The 16504-nt window shown below is 38.3% G+C and overlaps 2 protein-coding genes across 4 annotated transcripts in view; both read left to right on the top strand.

Annotated features, from left to right (window-relative positions):
- Nucleotides 1-13007, top strand: part of LRRC4B (leucine rich repeat containing 4B) — a 143216-nt gene extending 130209 nt beyond the window's left edge. For all 3 annotated transcript variants that reach the window (XM_034423153.3, XM_034423154.3, XM_034423156.3), the window contains one exon: nt 626-13007. In XM_034423153.3, coding sequence (XP_034279044.1) covers nt 680-2620 — 1941 coding nt within the window. In that variant the 5' untranslated portion in view covers nt 626-679 and the 3' untranslated portion in view covers nt 2621-13007. The remainder of the gene's footprint in view (nt 1-625) is intronic.
- Nucleotides 1-16504, top strand: part of ASPDH (aspartate dehydrogenase domain containing) — a 227887-nt gene that overhangs the window by 129920 nt on the left and 81463 nt on the right. The gene's annotated exons all lie outside the window — the stretch shown is intronic.

The following is a 16504-nucleotide window of genomic DNA, read 5'->3' as shown; positions in this document are numbered from 1 at the left end:
ATCACCTCTTTCCTTCTCTATCTCATCTCTCCCTCTGATGTCTCATCTATCTATCTCTCATCTGTATATCTCTGTCTCTATCTATCCCTATCTTCTCTATCTCTACCTTTTCCATCTCTCTCTCTATATATATTATAATCTCTATAATTCCAAGCTTTGTCTCTATATCTCAGGTGTGATATGGTTATATTCACTTTATAGCCTCCAAAAATTTCAACTTAAGTAGCAAATGGTTGCCTTCCCATCTTGAGACAAAATAAAAAGAGAAAACAGACAGGGCCAGGAAGTCTCAGTATCCTAGACACAAATTGTAGAGGTGAGATCCTCAAGAAAGCCATAGAAAAAGGTAAAGTGATTGCAGAAACTGAATTGTTTGAGGGCAGTTGGAGAGAGCTATTTTAATGCTTGCTTTTTAAAACCACCCAGTTTAGGCCGGTGGCCTTTCATCCCTACATCTTGCAGTAATTCCGTAAATTCTGTAAATTAATCAAGTGGTACAGAAAGAAATCTTTACCTGAGTCTTGAACTGCCCAGAATCCATTTAACTGAATGACTCCTGAACTCCAGTGCTTCTAATAAATATATCTGGTTTGGGAGCCTTATTTCTCTTCTCTTTTCTTCCCAGTTTCTGAAGATCTGAGCATCAAACGTGCTGTTCACTGAAGCATGAGCTTTGGACATGGCCACCCGCCGCTGCACTCGGAAGCCTTGGCTGGCCCCCGGCATCTCTAGAATGATTTGGAAACATCTTGTTCTCATTTCCCTCTGGCTGCCATCATTTGTTTTGGGTGGAGCCTCCCCCACCTCCTGCCCAGCTGCTTGTTCCTGCAGCAACCAAGCCAGCCGGGTCATCTGTACACGCCGGGAGCTGGTGGAAGTGCCCGAGAGCATTTCAATCAACACACGGTACCTCAATCTGCAGGAGAACAACATCCAGGTGATAAAGACTGATACTTTCAAGCATCTTCGTCATCTTGAGATTTTACAACTTAGCAAGAACCTCATCCGTAAGATTGAGGTTGGTGCCTTCAACGGCTTGCCCAACCTCAATACACTGGAGCTCTTTGACAACCGGCTAACCACTGTCCCCACACAGGCCTTTGAGTACCTCTCCAAGTTGCGGGAGCTATGGCTGAGGAACAATCCCATTGAAAGCATCCCTTCTTATGCCTTCAATAGAGTCCCTTCTTTGCGGCGTCTGGACCTTGGAGAGCTCAAGAAGTTGGAGTATATCTCAGAAGCAGCTTTTGAAGGCTTGGTCAATTTGAGGTACCTGAACTTGGGCATGTGCAACCTTAAGGATATTCCAAATTTGACAGCCTTAGTGCGGCTAGAAGAACTTGAGCTTTCTGGAAATCGCCTGGACATGATCCGGCCAGGCTCCTTCCAAGGTCTGACTAGCCTTCGCAAACTGTGGTTGATGCATGCCCAAGTGGCCACCATTGAACGCAATGCTTTTGATGACCTTAAGTCATTGGAAGAGCTCAATCTCTCCCACAATAATTTGATGTCCTTGCCCCATGATCTATTCACCCCTTTACACCGCCTAGAACGTGTCCACCTCAATCATAATCCTTGGCATTGTAATTGTGATGTGTTGTGGCTCAGCTGGTGGCTCAAAGAGACAGTGCCCAACAACACTACCTGCTGTGCCCGGTGCCATGCCCCACCAAACCTAAAAGGGCGATATATTGGAGAGCTGGATCAAAGCCATTTTACTTGCTATGCCCCTGTTATAGTGGAGCCTCCAACTGATCTTAATGTGACCGAAGGAATGGCTGCTGAATTAAAGTGCCGAACAGGGACCTCAATGACATCAGTGAACTGGCTCACACCCAATGGCACACTGATGACACATGGTTCCTATCGGGTGCGCATTTCTGTCCTTCATGATGGCACACTCAACTTCACCAATGTGACAGTCCAAGACACTGGGCAGTACACTTGTATGGTGACTAATTCAGCTGGCAATACCACTGCTTCAGCCACACTCAATGTCTCAGCTGTGGATCCAGCCACTACAGGTTATACTTACTTCACTACTGTAACTGTGGAGACCATGGATCCTGGCCAAGAAGAATCAGTCCCCACAAAGAAGGAACCTGGGCCAACACCCTCCCAAGGTTGGGGCATGACTTATTCCACTACTTCACTGACTCCACGCAGCACACGCAGCACTGAGAAGCCATTTACTATCCCAATCACTGATGTCACAGAAAATGGCATGAAAGATTTAGATGATGTGATGAAAACTACTAAGATCATAATTGGCTGTTTTGTAGCCATTACATTCATGGCTGCTGTGATGCTCATTGTCTTCTACAAACTTCGTAAGCAGCACCAGCTTCATAAGCATCATGGACCTACCCGCACTATTGAGATCATCAATGTTGAAGATGAGCTGCCTGCAGCAGCTGGAGCTCCCGGTGACAGCCATCTTGCGCTTCCTGCCATTGAGCATGACCACCTCAACCACTATGCTGCTTTCAAAGCCCACTACAACAACAATAGTGGTGGTGGACCCCTCACATGCTCCAAGAATCCCATGCTCAATTCCATCCATGAACCTCTTTTATTCAAGAGCAGCTCTAAAGAAAATGTCCAAGAGACACAGATATGACAGCCACAGCCTGAGGAAAAGGGGAGTAATTCTGTGGTGGGAGGGCGGCAATGGATTAGTATATGCAGTGAGGAACATGTTGAGGAACAGCTCCTCCCTCCTCACTTTAAAAACAAACACAAACAAACACAGGTCTTTCCACCACCATGGCAGATCTTGGATCCCAAGCCTCCACCAGTAGATACCTTTGGTTCTCACCAAGTTAGCTTTTTATGTTCTCTTCTTTTTTCCTTCTGCAAAACAAGACACTGCTCTCACCTTCTGCCTGATCTTCCCTTTCTTTTCTTTTCTTTTTCTCTCCCCTTTCCTTTTCTTATTTTTCTACCATACTCCCTTTACATTGGAGACTTTTTTTATACAGATGGGGCTGTTTCTGTATCCAACTACCTGTTGTTTTACTTTGAAATGAATGAAAGAAAGAAAAGAAAAGGAACAATGACAGTGACAAAGGAGGAAGGGAGGACATTTTCCTTTCAACGTCATGAGAATAATCTTTAGGAAGAAGAATAAAACATAAAACCCAAGTGGAATGGGAAAGGGATTTTAAAAAAGTCTTATTTTGAGCCGCTTTCCGTCAAAATTCTATTTTCATCCATTGGGATATACAAAATAAATAAATTAAATAAAGAAATGGGAGGTCATAGTGGTGCCAGGATCCCCACCCTCACCCCGCTCCACCTTTGGAGTACGTGGGGATGCTGGGCACACAGGGTTTCCGGAAATTTTTTATGACTAGTATTATTACTATGGGAAAGCAGGCACAGCCAATGTGCTCCCTAGAGACACAGGGGTATGGAGGTATTTTTTAATTTGTAATAATCTGGGGTGGGAATGTTGGGTTTGATGGGGGTTGCACTTCTGGCCTAAAAAAAATTGAAAAAGAAAAAAAAGAAAAAAGGGCCTGTGGATTCCCGTGACATTTTGGGGTCTGGTCTGAGTTTCTTATTTTAATAAAATCCATAAAGATGTTTCCAATCCTCCCTAGGATGGTTTTTTCAGTGGGGGGAATAAATGTGAGCTATTATTCAAATGCATAAAATGCATTTTAAGGATGGATTTTGGCAGCAGTGCAAATGTATGTAGGGGCACAGGAAGGTATATGCTAGTACTTCTCTTTTACTTAATCCCACTCTTCCTGTTCCTGACTTTATTAAGCTAAGCTACCAAGTCATAAGAGTGTGTATGTGGCTTGTGGGTTCTTGCATTCACTTGATTGCTTCGGGTGTTCCATTTATATTCAAGAACTCATGCGTAAAATCCTTCTTTAATTTCCGCCAGTTAATGAAAAGGTCATTGTCTGAAAAAGTAAGATAGCACATACTAGAGACTTTGGGAATGGGGGCCATCATATATGGATCCATGATTTTCTATGCTTTCTTTGAACCAGGTTGGTCATCACACCTAATATCAATGAGGTAGAGATGGAGATGCTGCAACATACACAATTTCTCCCTGACACACATCAGGGGGGGATTCAACAGTTGTCATTTACACCATTCCCATCCATAGTGTGTATAGTGTGATCTCTGTGGATGAATCTGCTTTCTTATATGGAGACCCAAGGACTAAGCATTTTAGGAAACTTTAAAAAACATTATTACATATTATGGTACTATGGGAAACCACAGATAGTAGTCATGAGAAGTGAAAGATGTAGCCCAACAACCTTTGAAAGACCGGATTTTTCCCACCCATCATGTGAGAAGAAAATCTAAAGACTTCACATTATTTAAACTTCAACCAGAAGAAAGTAACATATGTTATTTCAATTAGATATAACAAGGCAATCTGCTGCACCTTCACAAGTGTTGGGACAACAGTTTCCAACATTCCCAGTTGGAAAGCTGAACATTTGGAGAAAGCTGTGATAGATAGGGAGACTGAGAACTTTCAAGCTTTCATGGGAAAAATGCATCGAAGAAAGGATGAAAGAAAACATCAGAAGATTACATCACAAAAGAGATCTGGGAATTGGAGAAGCAAAACTTACAGGAGGCACGAATGTTTGGGATAGGATAGAACCAACAGTCTCCCCAACCTGATCTCCTGAATTGGCAGGCAGTTTATGTCAAAAGATGGTCTGAGGATTTGGAGAGTTTAACACATCTAGAGGACATCCAGTTGGGAAGGGTTATTGTTATTGTTATTGTGAGATGCCCAGAATTGCTTAAGAGAGTCAGTCATACAAATCTTTCAAATAAATAAATAAAGATGGTCTAGATATTTAAGGAATACGGATTAGATCAAGTTGTTGAAGGATTAAAATAAGGAATTATTTGATATGTTATGTTATGTGAGTGCTATGAAAAAATAAAAGTGGGCGAGGGATGACAATTTATGACTAGACAGGAGAAGGTTGCTGTAATCAAAACAAAAAAAAAATAATGGTCAAAATATGAAAAAAGAGGATTTGCAAAAGGGTGAAGAAAAAAAAAGAGCTATCCTATATATTTTTTTCTTGCAGGGTTGCACACAGAGAAGTGACATCATCTTTTGGTGGTGGATTCAATGTGGAAACAAAATATGGAATGTTTTTCCATTAAGGAAAAGAAAAAGATTCTCTCTGTGTTCATCTTTTTTGGGTAGTAATATCAAAATAATTTTTAAAAATATTTTTTTATTATAATATTTTTCTTAATATAAAATTCAAATGAAAATAAAGACAATGGAAAGAATAGGAAGGAAAGTGGATAGAAAAGATAAAGTCAGGAAAGAGGAAAAAAGAAACAAAAAGCAGTAGCTTCCAATTTTTTTTCAATGCAGTAAGTTACCTAAATAAAGTTAAAGTATCAACTTTTAACTTACTCCAAATAATAACTACAAGCCATTTCTATACCAATAGCCCATTTAATCATGAAAACCCGAAGTCAAAATTTCATTTTTCCCTCTCTTTCATACAGGTAATCCAGAAGTGGCTTCCAAGTAGCCACAAAACTATTTACATTCTTGACCCTAATTAACGCAGTTAACTCCACTGCCATCTCCACTAGTTCCATCATCTTTTCAATCCATTCCTCCATTGTGGGGGTTAACGCTTCTTTCTGTTTTTGGGCACATAAGATTTTTGCAGCTGTCAACATCTACAACAACAAAGTTCCATCCCCTCCCCCATTCTTTATCTAATAAACTTAGAAGAAAATTTTCTGGTTTTCATTGTAATTATCCCAAAAAATTATGAGGAGAGGAAAACTTCAGAAGAAAGATAAGATGATTCACCTTATTTGCTGTAGGTCTGATAATATAAACAGCCACACAACTACTAAGAATAGGCAGCTGGCATGAAGGGAAGAAAACTCTTAGCAGAAAGGTAGCATGGCTTGTCAGCAAGGTACAAGAGGTATCGGAAGCTACTGAATTGGTGGAGGTTGCTTGGAGAGAACAGTTGGGCAGGGGCGGATTCCAGCAAAGAGAAAGGAAAAGCCTAGGAAAGCCCTGTCTCTCTCTCTCTCTCTCTCTCTCTCTTTCTCTCTCTCTCTCTCTCTCACACACACAAACATTTAGTAGAATGGTTGGAAAAGTGTTTATAAAGAAGAACAACTAGCTGAGGGGAGATTCATAGTGACCATGATGTGTTGAAAGGACCTCTTTCAAAGACAGTAGAGGTCAGGGGTAGAAGAAGAAAAGTATCTTGATTTGCCACACAGAGATGGTCCAAAAATGGCTTCCTTAGACAATCAAACTGAAGTCCCTCAGGACTACATGGAGCACTTGATCCAATTATAAATCCTAAAGGTTACTTTAAGGCAAAAAAAAACAACAACCCTCAATTGTTTTAGCTGCTGGTGAGGAAGGGAAAAGAAGTAAAAAGGAAAAAGAGAATTTGGAAAGGGTGACACTAAGAGAGAGAGAGTGTGTGAGAGAGAGAACAAGAGATTACTCAGCCTTGCCATTCCCTAAAATAGCACCCTTGGTTAAAATGAATAATCTTTCTCCCTCTTTATTAGCGTTAGTTAGGGAGGAATTGGAGATAAAAACTAGTATGCTTCAATGCAGTAAAGAATATTTTGTAATGCAGATAGTGCAAGGATGAAGAGGGCATTGTTAAAGATACAGGAACATAATTGGAGGGCTGGACCCCTTTTTTGGTCCTTTTTCTCTGTGTATGTTTTTTTAAGGGCTTGAAGAATTTAAGGGATACAATAGATGTATGGGGAGGCTTTTTTGAAGTTCCTCTTCAAAAAACACAGTTAAAATCAGAAATACTCCACTTATTTTACTGGTGTGATATCTGGGACTCTTCTGAAGATAACAAAAATAGGGCCAGTTGGCAATATGCATACCATGGGCTAAGAATATTCTGCCTTGATCTAGTGGTATGTTGTAAACAAAGCTTAAAGGTTAGAACTGTAGAGGAGAGGAACATCAAATATGTGTAGTTGGTTTGTTGTTTTTTTTAGAGAAATGTGGGTAGCAGGGCTTGGTATTTATTGTATGCAATAAGATCCTAGGGAAAACAATAGATGAATATAAAACAGAGAGGTGGAGCATTGATTATAGTAACAGTTATAAAATGACAGGCTAGCAGGCCACAATGAAGGGGACAAGGAGAACAACAGGGTTAACTAGGTCAACAGGAAACAAGGAAGATGCTGAAGGAGCAAACATGATGAAGAATGTGGGAACGTGCCAAAGTTTCCAACTTCACTCTATTGAAGAAGGGATAGCCTATTAACTGCATCTTCTGGAAATTGAAGTCCAGAAGACATTCAATTGGAGAAGACTGCTTTAAAAATGGAAGATAGAGATTGTGCTCCTTCAGATGTTCTTGGATTACAACTCCCAGCATCTCTCATCACTGGTCCTGCAGTGCTTAATGAGACTGCTGGAAATTGAAGTTCAGCCACATTTGGGGGACCACTGATTGCCTACTTAGGCTCTAAGGTCAGAGACATGGGAAAAAAGCTGCAGTGGAAGACAATGATACCTCTGTAATAATATTTTGACACACATGTTGCTTGACCAAATTTAACGGCAGTACAGACAAGCAACTGAAGCTGTAGGACCAGATTTATTATTTATTTATTTATATTCTACCTTTATTATTTTTACAAACAACCCAAGATGGTGAACATACCCAACACACCCTCCTCCTCCTCCTCCTCATATTTTCCCCACAACAACAAATCTGTGAAGTGGGTTGGGCTGAGATAAAGTGACTGGCCCAAAGTCACCTTTGCCTAAGGCCAAGGCATGACTTGAACTTGTGGTGTTCTGGTTTCTAGCCGGATGTCTTAAACACTAGACCAAACTAGCTCTCAGATTCACAAAAGTTGTGTTCCTGTTCCTTCAAATCAAAATAAAATAAAATGGTGATGCCTGTGGTTCAAACCAACTGCCTTTCAGCATACTGTATCTGCTGTACCCCTTTTCCTCTCACATATCAAAATGGATGCATGCCTCCCTAATCATACTTGCATGTAACTAAACTAAACTTGTTCCAGCCTAACAATCATTTAGGTTTGTATTCCTGGGACGTGGCTTTTTATTGCCCATTTATTCATTGTCTAGTGCAATTCTACACACATTTGGAATGGCCACCTGATTTTCAGTTTATTCCAAGGCCATGTGGAACTGCATCTTTTGTACAATTTAAAAAGGGATCTTTGTGTGGGATGAAGAAGTCATTCTTTCTTAAAACACACACACTCACCCAAAAATTCGGCACCACAGGAAGAAAGAAGACTTTGGTAGTGCTGCAGAAAAGCAGAGGTATGTATATGTGCAAACAAGTCCAGTATCTGGTACTGCAAGTATATTTTCTTGAAAGTGTACTGGTTTATATATTTGTGAATGCCAAAAACCTGAAAGATTTTGGGCAATAACTTCCATGCATTCTATGCCTTTATTCCTAAAATTCTAGCTTCTTTTTAACCAAGAAATCCCAAACTAATATAAATGGATGTTGGCTGGTATATTGTATTCAGATTCAGATTCAAAATCCTTCTGTTACTGTCTACTGGGTTTCTATGAATATTATCAATACCTTTGCTCAGTGGGAGCAGAGGGAATATATTTGTATGAATAGTAAGGTAAAAAAAGCTCTTCCCTTGACTTCTTAGCATTAATTTGAGATGCACAACAGGCAGCTACATTCTCCCAACGAGATTTATGCTGATTTTTGTGTTTCCTCCTGGGAATGCAAAGTTGTTTCAAGCCAGTATGTGCTGTTCTTTCAAAGCACTACCTGCGCTGTGAGATTTGGATCTGCAAGGCGCAGCATGTTGAACAGTAAAAATCAGCCTGGAAGCAGTTTCCATATTTCTCTGGCTGGAAAAGGACTTCTGCCACCTTTCAACTCTTACATTTCTTCTACTGAAGGACAAGTCCAAGAAGAAAGAGGAAAAAACAATTGAACCGTAACCTTAAATTGTATGATCAAGCATAGATATGATACTTAAGATCCATGTCTAGCATTCTTAATATTAAAGGTTCAAAGTTGTTTTACTACACAGGGAGTCTTAAATTGTTTCAACCAGGAAGGTGTTCCTTTGTTTTAAAACATTTCCAACTGATTACTTTCTCGACCACAATGGCCTTTTCCTGGGGAACTGTTGCTTTTCTCCTGCCTCCATGAAGCAACCTATCAGAAATATACAACCTGAAGCTCCTGGACTGTTTGCAGCATTCCTCTCCCCAATCCATTTTAAAGATGATCCCTAACATCTATAATTTTTTTTTAGTATGACACAAGTGGAAAATTATGGGAAATAATCACATTAACTGTAAGGAACTAATTCAAATTTAATTAACTTGAAAATTAAATTAAATCTAACTTTATTTCTGTCCAGCTTCAATAATTTCTTTGTCCAGAACCTTTTTTTTTTTTTTTGGAAGCATATTTCCCCAGCACGTCCATCAAAGTCCTGAACAAAATGGAGGAAGCACACCTTTGTGTTTGTGGGGTTTTAAGATTTTCCATCGGAAAACAACAGGCAGAAGAAAACTTAAACATCTCTCTACCAACACTGATATCATAATCTAAATAATGGCTCCCTTTATGTTTGAAGAAAAGATGAAGCTGGAGGTTACCTTCTTATTACCATTGTTTTCTCTCATTTGCATTTTCTGATTTCAAGAGATAAGGAGAAAAAAGATTGGAACTCAACATTCCCACTAATTATGGATGCAACTCTCATTTTGAAATTCCAGTCGCTTTTATCGGCAATTATAACCAATCTATTTTTTTATCCATTCCATTTCCTAAAGATGCTGGAAATTCTTTGTTCTAAATGCAAGGCTGTTCTATGGTGGAGTAGTTCTTACCAATCAGCCATTTAAAACGGAATAATTTTTATCTACACCTTAGTTTTTTCAATACAAAGGAAAAAGGAAAGCCAAATTCACAAATATGAAATCCATTAATGGGGTACTGAAAAGGAACATTTTTTCAGTACCAACTGATAATGTTCTCCTGGGTGATTCAATGAACCTGAATTGACAATGGGACCTTACATGCCAGGAAAATCTGTTTGCATGTCAGAGGATCTTTGGTTCCAGAATTTAGGAAGTAACACTAATTATACACAATAATATCCCTCCTAATTTAATGTGCCATGTGGCATCACCAATTATCCAAAAACATATCAATGCTGTGGAAAAGTTAAATTAGCATTTGGTAAAGCAGCAACAGAAACCTTGGAACAGATATCCAAATGTTTTAATGAGTCTATAACCTACAAAGATCAGAATTGTGCAAGCCATGATCTTCCTTGTGATACTCTATGGAAGCAAAAGTTGAACTTTAAAGAAGCAGGATAGAAAGAGTTTGGATGCTTTTAATCTTGGGTGTTGGAGAAGATTCTTGAGAATACCATGGGTAGCCAAGAAAGCAACCAATGGAACGTCAAACAAATTAACACAGAGTTCTTAATTGAGAAGAAAATGACCAGGCTCAAATTATGCAAAGACCCAGCTCTCTGGAAAAGGGAATCCTGGGAAAGGTCACAGGAAAGAGAATAAGAGAATGACTAGCAGCAAGTTGGATAGACTCCATTATAGGGGCTGCACAGATGGAAGACCTGAAAGATCAGATTGTCATGGAGAAATTTTATCTATGTGGTTACTAAAAGTTGAAAACAACTTGATGGACATAATTAATTAATTAACTACTAATACTATTGATACTACTACTGCTGTTATTATTATTTACATTACCATTGTGTACAGAACTTTAGAGGAGGAGTACTGTAGATGGTAAAGTTGACTCTTCCGATAGATCTTTGAGTAATTTGTATTATGCCATATGGATATTTTGTTCCCAGTTGTTTAACAGTAGCAGCAACGTCATGACGGCCCTTGGATTCTGCCAGTGAAATGGACAAAGTTCAGTCTGGAAGCTTCTTGGTGGATATGTGTCTATATTATGTGACTATCTGCATTATTCATAGAATTTTAAGTGATGGGGGGGGGATAACCACATAACCTTATGTTTCATTTGTAAACTATTCTGTCTTTTCATATCTCTTTTATCTTGTCACCAGAGAAAAATCTATTAAGGATAGAAAAAGATTGTCAGTTCTGCAAACTATCCATCTGGAAGCATCTCACCACAATGAATAGTTGTGCAAAATGACAATAACTGCTTTGTAGCCCTGATACCTAAAAACAAATCTCTGGTTAAGGCTTCCTTAAGTCTCATCAACATTTTGTAAAGTATATCCCAGAAAATTGAAATATGTTTTTTATAAATACAAGGAACTACATGCCGTGACTACCTTCCAATGTAAAATTGTGCTTAAAAAAAAAAACAATATGGGAAAATGAGAGAGAATATATGTGATCATTCTGGCTAACAATATTTAAAATTTGGCTATCGTTTAGTTGTGGGAGAGCATGAAAAATCCAGATTGCATTAAAAAAAAGTACGTTTTGAGATGGGATTTGAAGAGGTAGTCTTCAAATGGGATGTAGTTCCTAAAATGAACAGCCTTAAAAGATAAAGGGCTCATGTTTTATTAAATATCTCAGAAGTAAGAGACTTTGGACTCTGTCTACTGAGAATGCTATGGTATGTCACTGCCATTTTAAGGTAAGCTGGAAAAGAAAAGAGGTTCCTCATACCAAGATAGAAAAGAACCAGCTGAAGAAACATAATTCATGTGAAAGTTCCAAAAAAAAAGAGAAAGAAAAGAAAAGAAAAAGAAATAAGTCCTCTGCCCTAGAATCATTCTTCAATAAATGTTGCTCATGTATCATGGCATGGTAGCCATTTCTCAGTGTATTCCCCACATATGTTGACAATATAAAGATGGATGGTTAAATTCGATTTAAATATTTGCAAGAATTTAAGGACATAAAGCAACTTTTCTCAAGCTAATGTCCTCAAATATTTTAGGATTCCAAATCCTAATTGGGACTGTAATATATAGTGTATTTTTTATTTATTAAACAAGTTTAAATCCATGCATGATTAATTCAGAATAATTCTGGCTCTGTTAAGTGCTCCATGGTCTTAGGCAAGTCTACATAAAAGTGCCAGATTAGTTGATTAATCTATGACAATGATGTGTTATAAAACATTTGGCCAGGTCTGATCAAATTGATCAAATTAATCTGAACACTAACTGTGATGACAGGACTTGAAAGTTCAGCTATATCTGGAGAGCATCACTATAATTTGTTTAGCTATTAAATATACATTTGTTACAGGCTTCAGGGCGAACTGGTGTGGGGTTGACAGAATCTATCATTTCTTTTTCCACATTTCATTTATTTTTTAAAAAATGTTTATTTTTTCTGATTTCCCTATGATTGTAAATTGTACTGGAATCATCAATCATCATAAGGGGTGAAATTACATTTACAATAGGGACAATATTAATCTGAGAATTTAATCTGTGCTTTAATTTGCAATTTTATCAATTTATAAAGCAAGATCAGGATCAAAGGCCACAGTTTCAAGACTGTACTTGAAATACATCAAACCTTTTATTGCTGCACAGCACTCCATGCCATAAAACATCGTACAGAATACAAAACTTCCTACAGATATTATTGTCAAATCAATGGAAAACATAGCTATTTAGAAAACTAATATAAATGGTTTTAAGAATGTCATTAGAATCGACAAAGTAATCAATTGATGCTATTTGAATAAGAATCCTAGACTTGATATTTCTTCCTAAATCCATTTCTATGAAGCATGGGTGGTCAATAAACTGCTTGATTTATTTTATTTAAAAAGCTGGCTGTTGGATCCTTGAGACTGGTAAGATTTTATCTTCTGATTGCAAGCATATACAAATCCTTACTAGGTTTTCTTTCATCACCAGCCCATAGGTTAACGTCAGCTCAAAGTCAGCATTAACTGTTCCATTTTTGAAGTAATGTGCTCCTTCTCCTGACACAATTTTTGTTATGAATAAAATACTGGATGTTTTACTGACAATGTGGTTGTGAATTCATCAGGAATGGGATCTGCCCAGCATCTTTGGACACTTTAGTCTACTGTAAACAGGCCCCTTGCTCTCTTTGTCATTGGGCACTGCTCTACATGAATTTTCTGGCCTTTACTACAGAAAAGTTGAGGCACTTGACTTCCACAGAGGTATCTGCCCATGATGGGGACTTTCTAAGCTCTTGTGGAGCTCACTCCTGATAAACAAAGTTTTAATGGTCACTTGAAAGAGACCTAGGACTTTGTTTTAAAACAGGATTATTACAATTCTCTTGAAGGTTATTTTAAAGAGCAGAGTTCAACCATCTATATATTGTTGGTTCTGACACCATTAGGCACATTCAAATTCTCTTGCTTCTTGGGAGTTTCATTTTGCTGTAGTTTTTACTGTTTTAATTTCTTGGGGGGAGGGGAATGGTGATGACTTTTGGGGAGCTTCCTCTTCCATGCCGGCAACCTGTCTGCCAGACTATTTTTAGACAGTTTTCCCTTTCTTTCAAAAGAGTCCTAAATCCCTGTTTAGAAATAGATTGACAGGCAGACAGGTCATAGGTCCAGAGCACCTCCATGGTGGAGTTTTGTTAATTGAAAGATGGCTAAGCATATCATTCCAATATATGTTTAGCTGCATTCCATCCCACAATATGGAGAAATATTAGTATTTTCTTGTTTTCTTGTTGGCAGCTTTACAACAAGAAAACTCTCCAATGTAGAGTTGTGGTATTTGGTGGTCAGAACTGGATACCTGGCAAGTTGATATCAAAATACACTGTCAGAAGGACCCTTAATGCTGACATCAGTCAGTTCATTGAGTTGAGTTTCATGGGAAAGATTAAAGTACCAGCCCACTCAATACCTTTGCTTACCTTTTGTATTAGTGGAATCCAATCCTTGTCGTGGTGATGTAGTCTCCTATCTGTTAATTCTTTTTGCTGTTCTATGTGTTTTCCAGTTGTCTAATTAAATACATTGTTTAATGGCTGGGAAATTATTTAAGAGCTGATAATGGATGTTTCCTACCTCCCCTCTTACAATACTGACATCTTTTCATGTTAGTATTGACTAGGTAATGAATTTATCACTGGCAATCAAGGCTGGCCTGCTGTTAAGAACTGTTCTTATTAAGAGGAGGTAACATTGCAAATATTTCCCAACTGGACACTTTAGCAAGATGGCCAAGGCTTAAGGAACATGGATCAAAAGCACAAATGCACAAATAAATAGGCTAAAATTATTTAAAATAAGACTTGAGCTAGTATCATACAAGCCAGAAATAAAATTGGGGTTGCCAAATTATTCTAAATCATTAGCAAAGAAAGATTCCCAATGAAGTTAGTTTGATGCATCTTGGTAATTAAAGGTCTTAACCATTAAATAGTGGAGACTCACAGATACATATCTATCCACCATGAATATTAATCTAATTAGCAAGGGAAAGACAAACTTGAAAACAGCTTCCAGCTTTTCCTATACAGAACAGGTACTTGTGTTGTAAAAAAAAAAAATCTGCTTCGTTAGGTAAACCATCACTCTACCATTGGAAACTGAGGTGATTACCTGGCACAACTTTCACTTTGTAAAGTCATGATTATGTTAAAAATGCATCTACAAATGAGCTGCTTCTCATTTTGAACAAAGGAGCTACCATGAAGAGTGACTCTTCTATTTGCTTCATTGGCAAAGGGATTATTGCCTGACCTTGAGCATGGAAATTCAGGATGCTGCAACTCATTTTTATTGAGCAGACTAAAAAGCCTCCTTGACTTCTCTTGGGAGGCAAAGTAATTCTCCATGCCATGGAAGATTAGATAGCCATCTCTGTGCCATAAAAATAGAGAGATTTCACAATGTAACCATGAAAACAACGATATGATTCTAGCTGAGTGCTCAGCAGCTTGCTCAGCACTTGTTTAGATATTTTCAGGGATGTACGGATTTGTTTCAGACTTAGTGATGGGTGACTTGCTGTTTCCTTTTATCCAATATTCACATTTTTTCCCTTTCAAAAGGAAAATTAATATTATTAAGATATGTAGAAAATATAATTATTAAGTTCTTGCTCAACATGAACTGAATTTTTTGTCTATATTACAATGGCCAAATGCAATTGGAAAGGACCATATGACCCTTATCTTCCAGATATCTGTTGAAATCAAGCAGCTGGTTAAAAAAGAAACAGTAAACTGAATTTAAATAGTAACCTGAATTTAGCCCTTAAAGCCACTGAATATATGAATTTGGATAGGGTCCTCCAAGAACTAAATAGTTAGAGTTCATTGGAGGCTCTTCCTTATGGCTATATTAAAGTACATTCCTTCAGTCTTTGAGATGACAGAAAAATATACAGATTAATGTTCACTGTTCTGGTGGCCAAGCTCTCTTCTGCTTCAGGAATGAGCCTGAGAGGCCAGGGTTTTGATGTTCAAGATAGCAATTGATGCATTGCTTTGGCTGCGTTCCCCTTCTTATTTTGTCACTGTCCTTGGCAAAATCAACCATAATATATATTGGAGAGGTGTCTGAAGGTAAATATTGGCCACTTTTCAGGTCACTGTTTGACATGGATATAATCTATACTGGTTTCTGACAGAGGTCTATTGGTCTGCTGGAAGACTGGCATTCTGATGTCCAAAAATATCCTGACAATAATATTAAGTCAGGATGGCATAGGAAATGTGGAATGAAGCAGAAATAAGGTGACATGGCACATCATGAGACTTCCCATTCATTTTGTTCTGTGATCCTCCCATGGCCCACTGACATATACTGGAGCATCGGAATAAGTAGGATGAAGCAGGACCCATCTTGCCCATCATATTGAGAAAAGTTCCTCTCATTTCACCCACATGATCTGTGAGGCTTTTGGACACGGGTTCATCACTCTTCTAGAAGATTGTAAAATCCACATTCAAATTAAATGACAGCTTAAAGGCACATCAGAAGTTCCCTCTTTCTTTTCTTTGGCTGCACATATGTCCTGTAAGCTTAGAAGTGGGAGTTGACATAGTTCTTGTTCAGCTTCCAAATTGATAAAAGCTACAAAAGAATGGCAGTACCCACAAACATCCCATGAAGCATGCATACTTGCATTCGGAGTAGGCAAAATGATACACACACAATCCAGCAAAAATAGTACAAAGCAGTGCAACGTGAAGGCCCCTGTTGGTGGAAGCAGTGGAAAGGTTATAGTATAGTATAATATAAACATTTAGGACAGAACTAGAAGCACGTGTTTAGAAGCATGTATACAATTCTTCCAGAGAATCCTGGTATGTAAAGCACCCATATATACTGCTCAAAAAAATAAAGGGAACACAAGCAGAAGTCATCCAAGGTCTGAATGAATGAAATAGCCTTATTAAATACTTTGTTCTTTACATACAGTAGTTTATACACTGCTCAAACAACTAAAGAGAACACAAAACTACTGTATGTAATGAACAAAGTATTTAATAAGGCTATTTCATTCATTCAGATCTCGGATGTCT

This window comes from Pantherophis guttatus, chromosome 4 (assembly GCF_059756535.1).
Source record: "Pantherophis guttatus breed Tessera chromosome 4, ASM5975653v1, whole genome shotgun sequence".
NCBI lineage: Eukaryota > Metazoa > Chordata > Lepidosauria > Squamata > Colubridae > Pantherophis > Pantherophis guttatus.
This window is presented reverse-complemented; position numbering and strand designations above follow the sequence as displayed.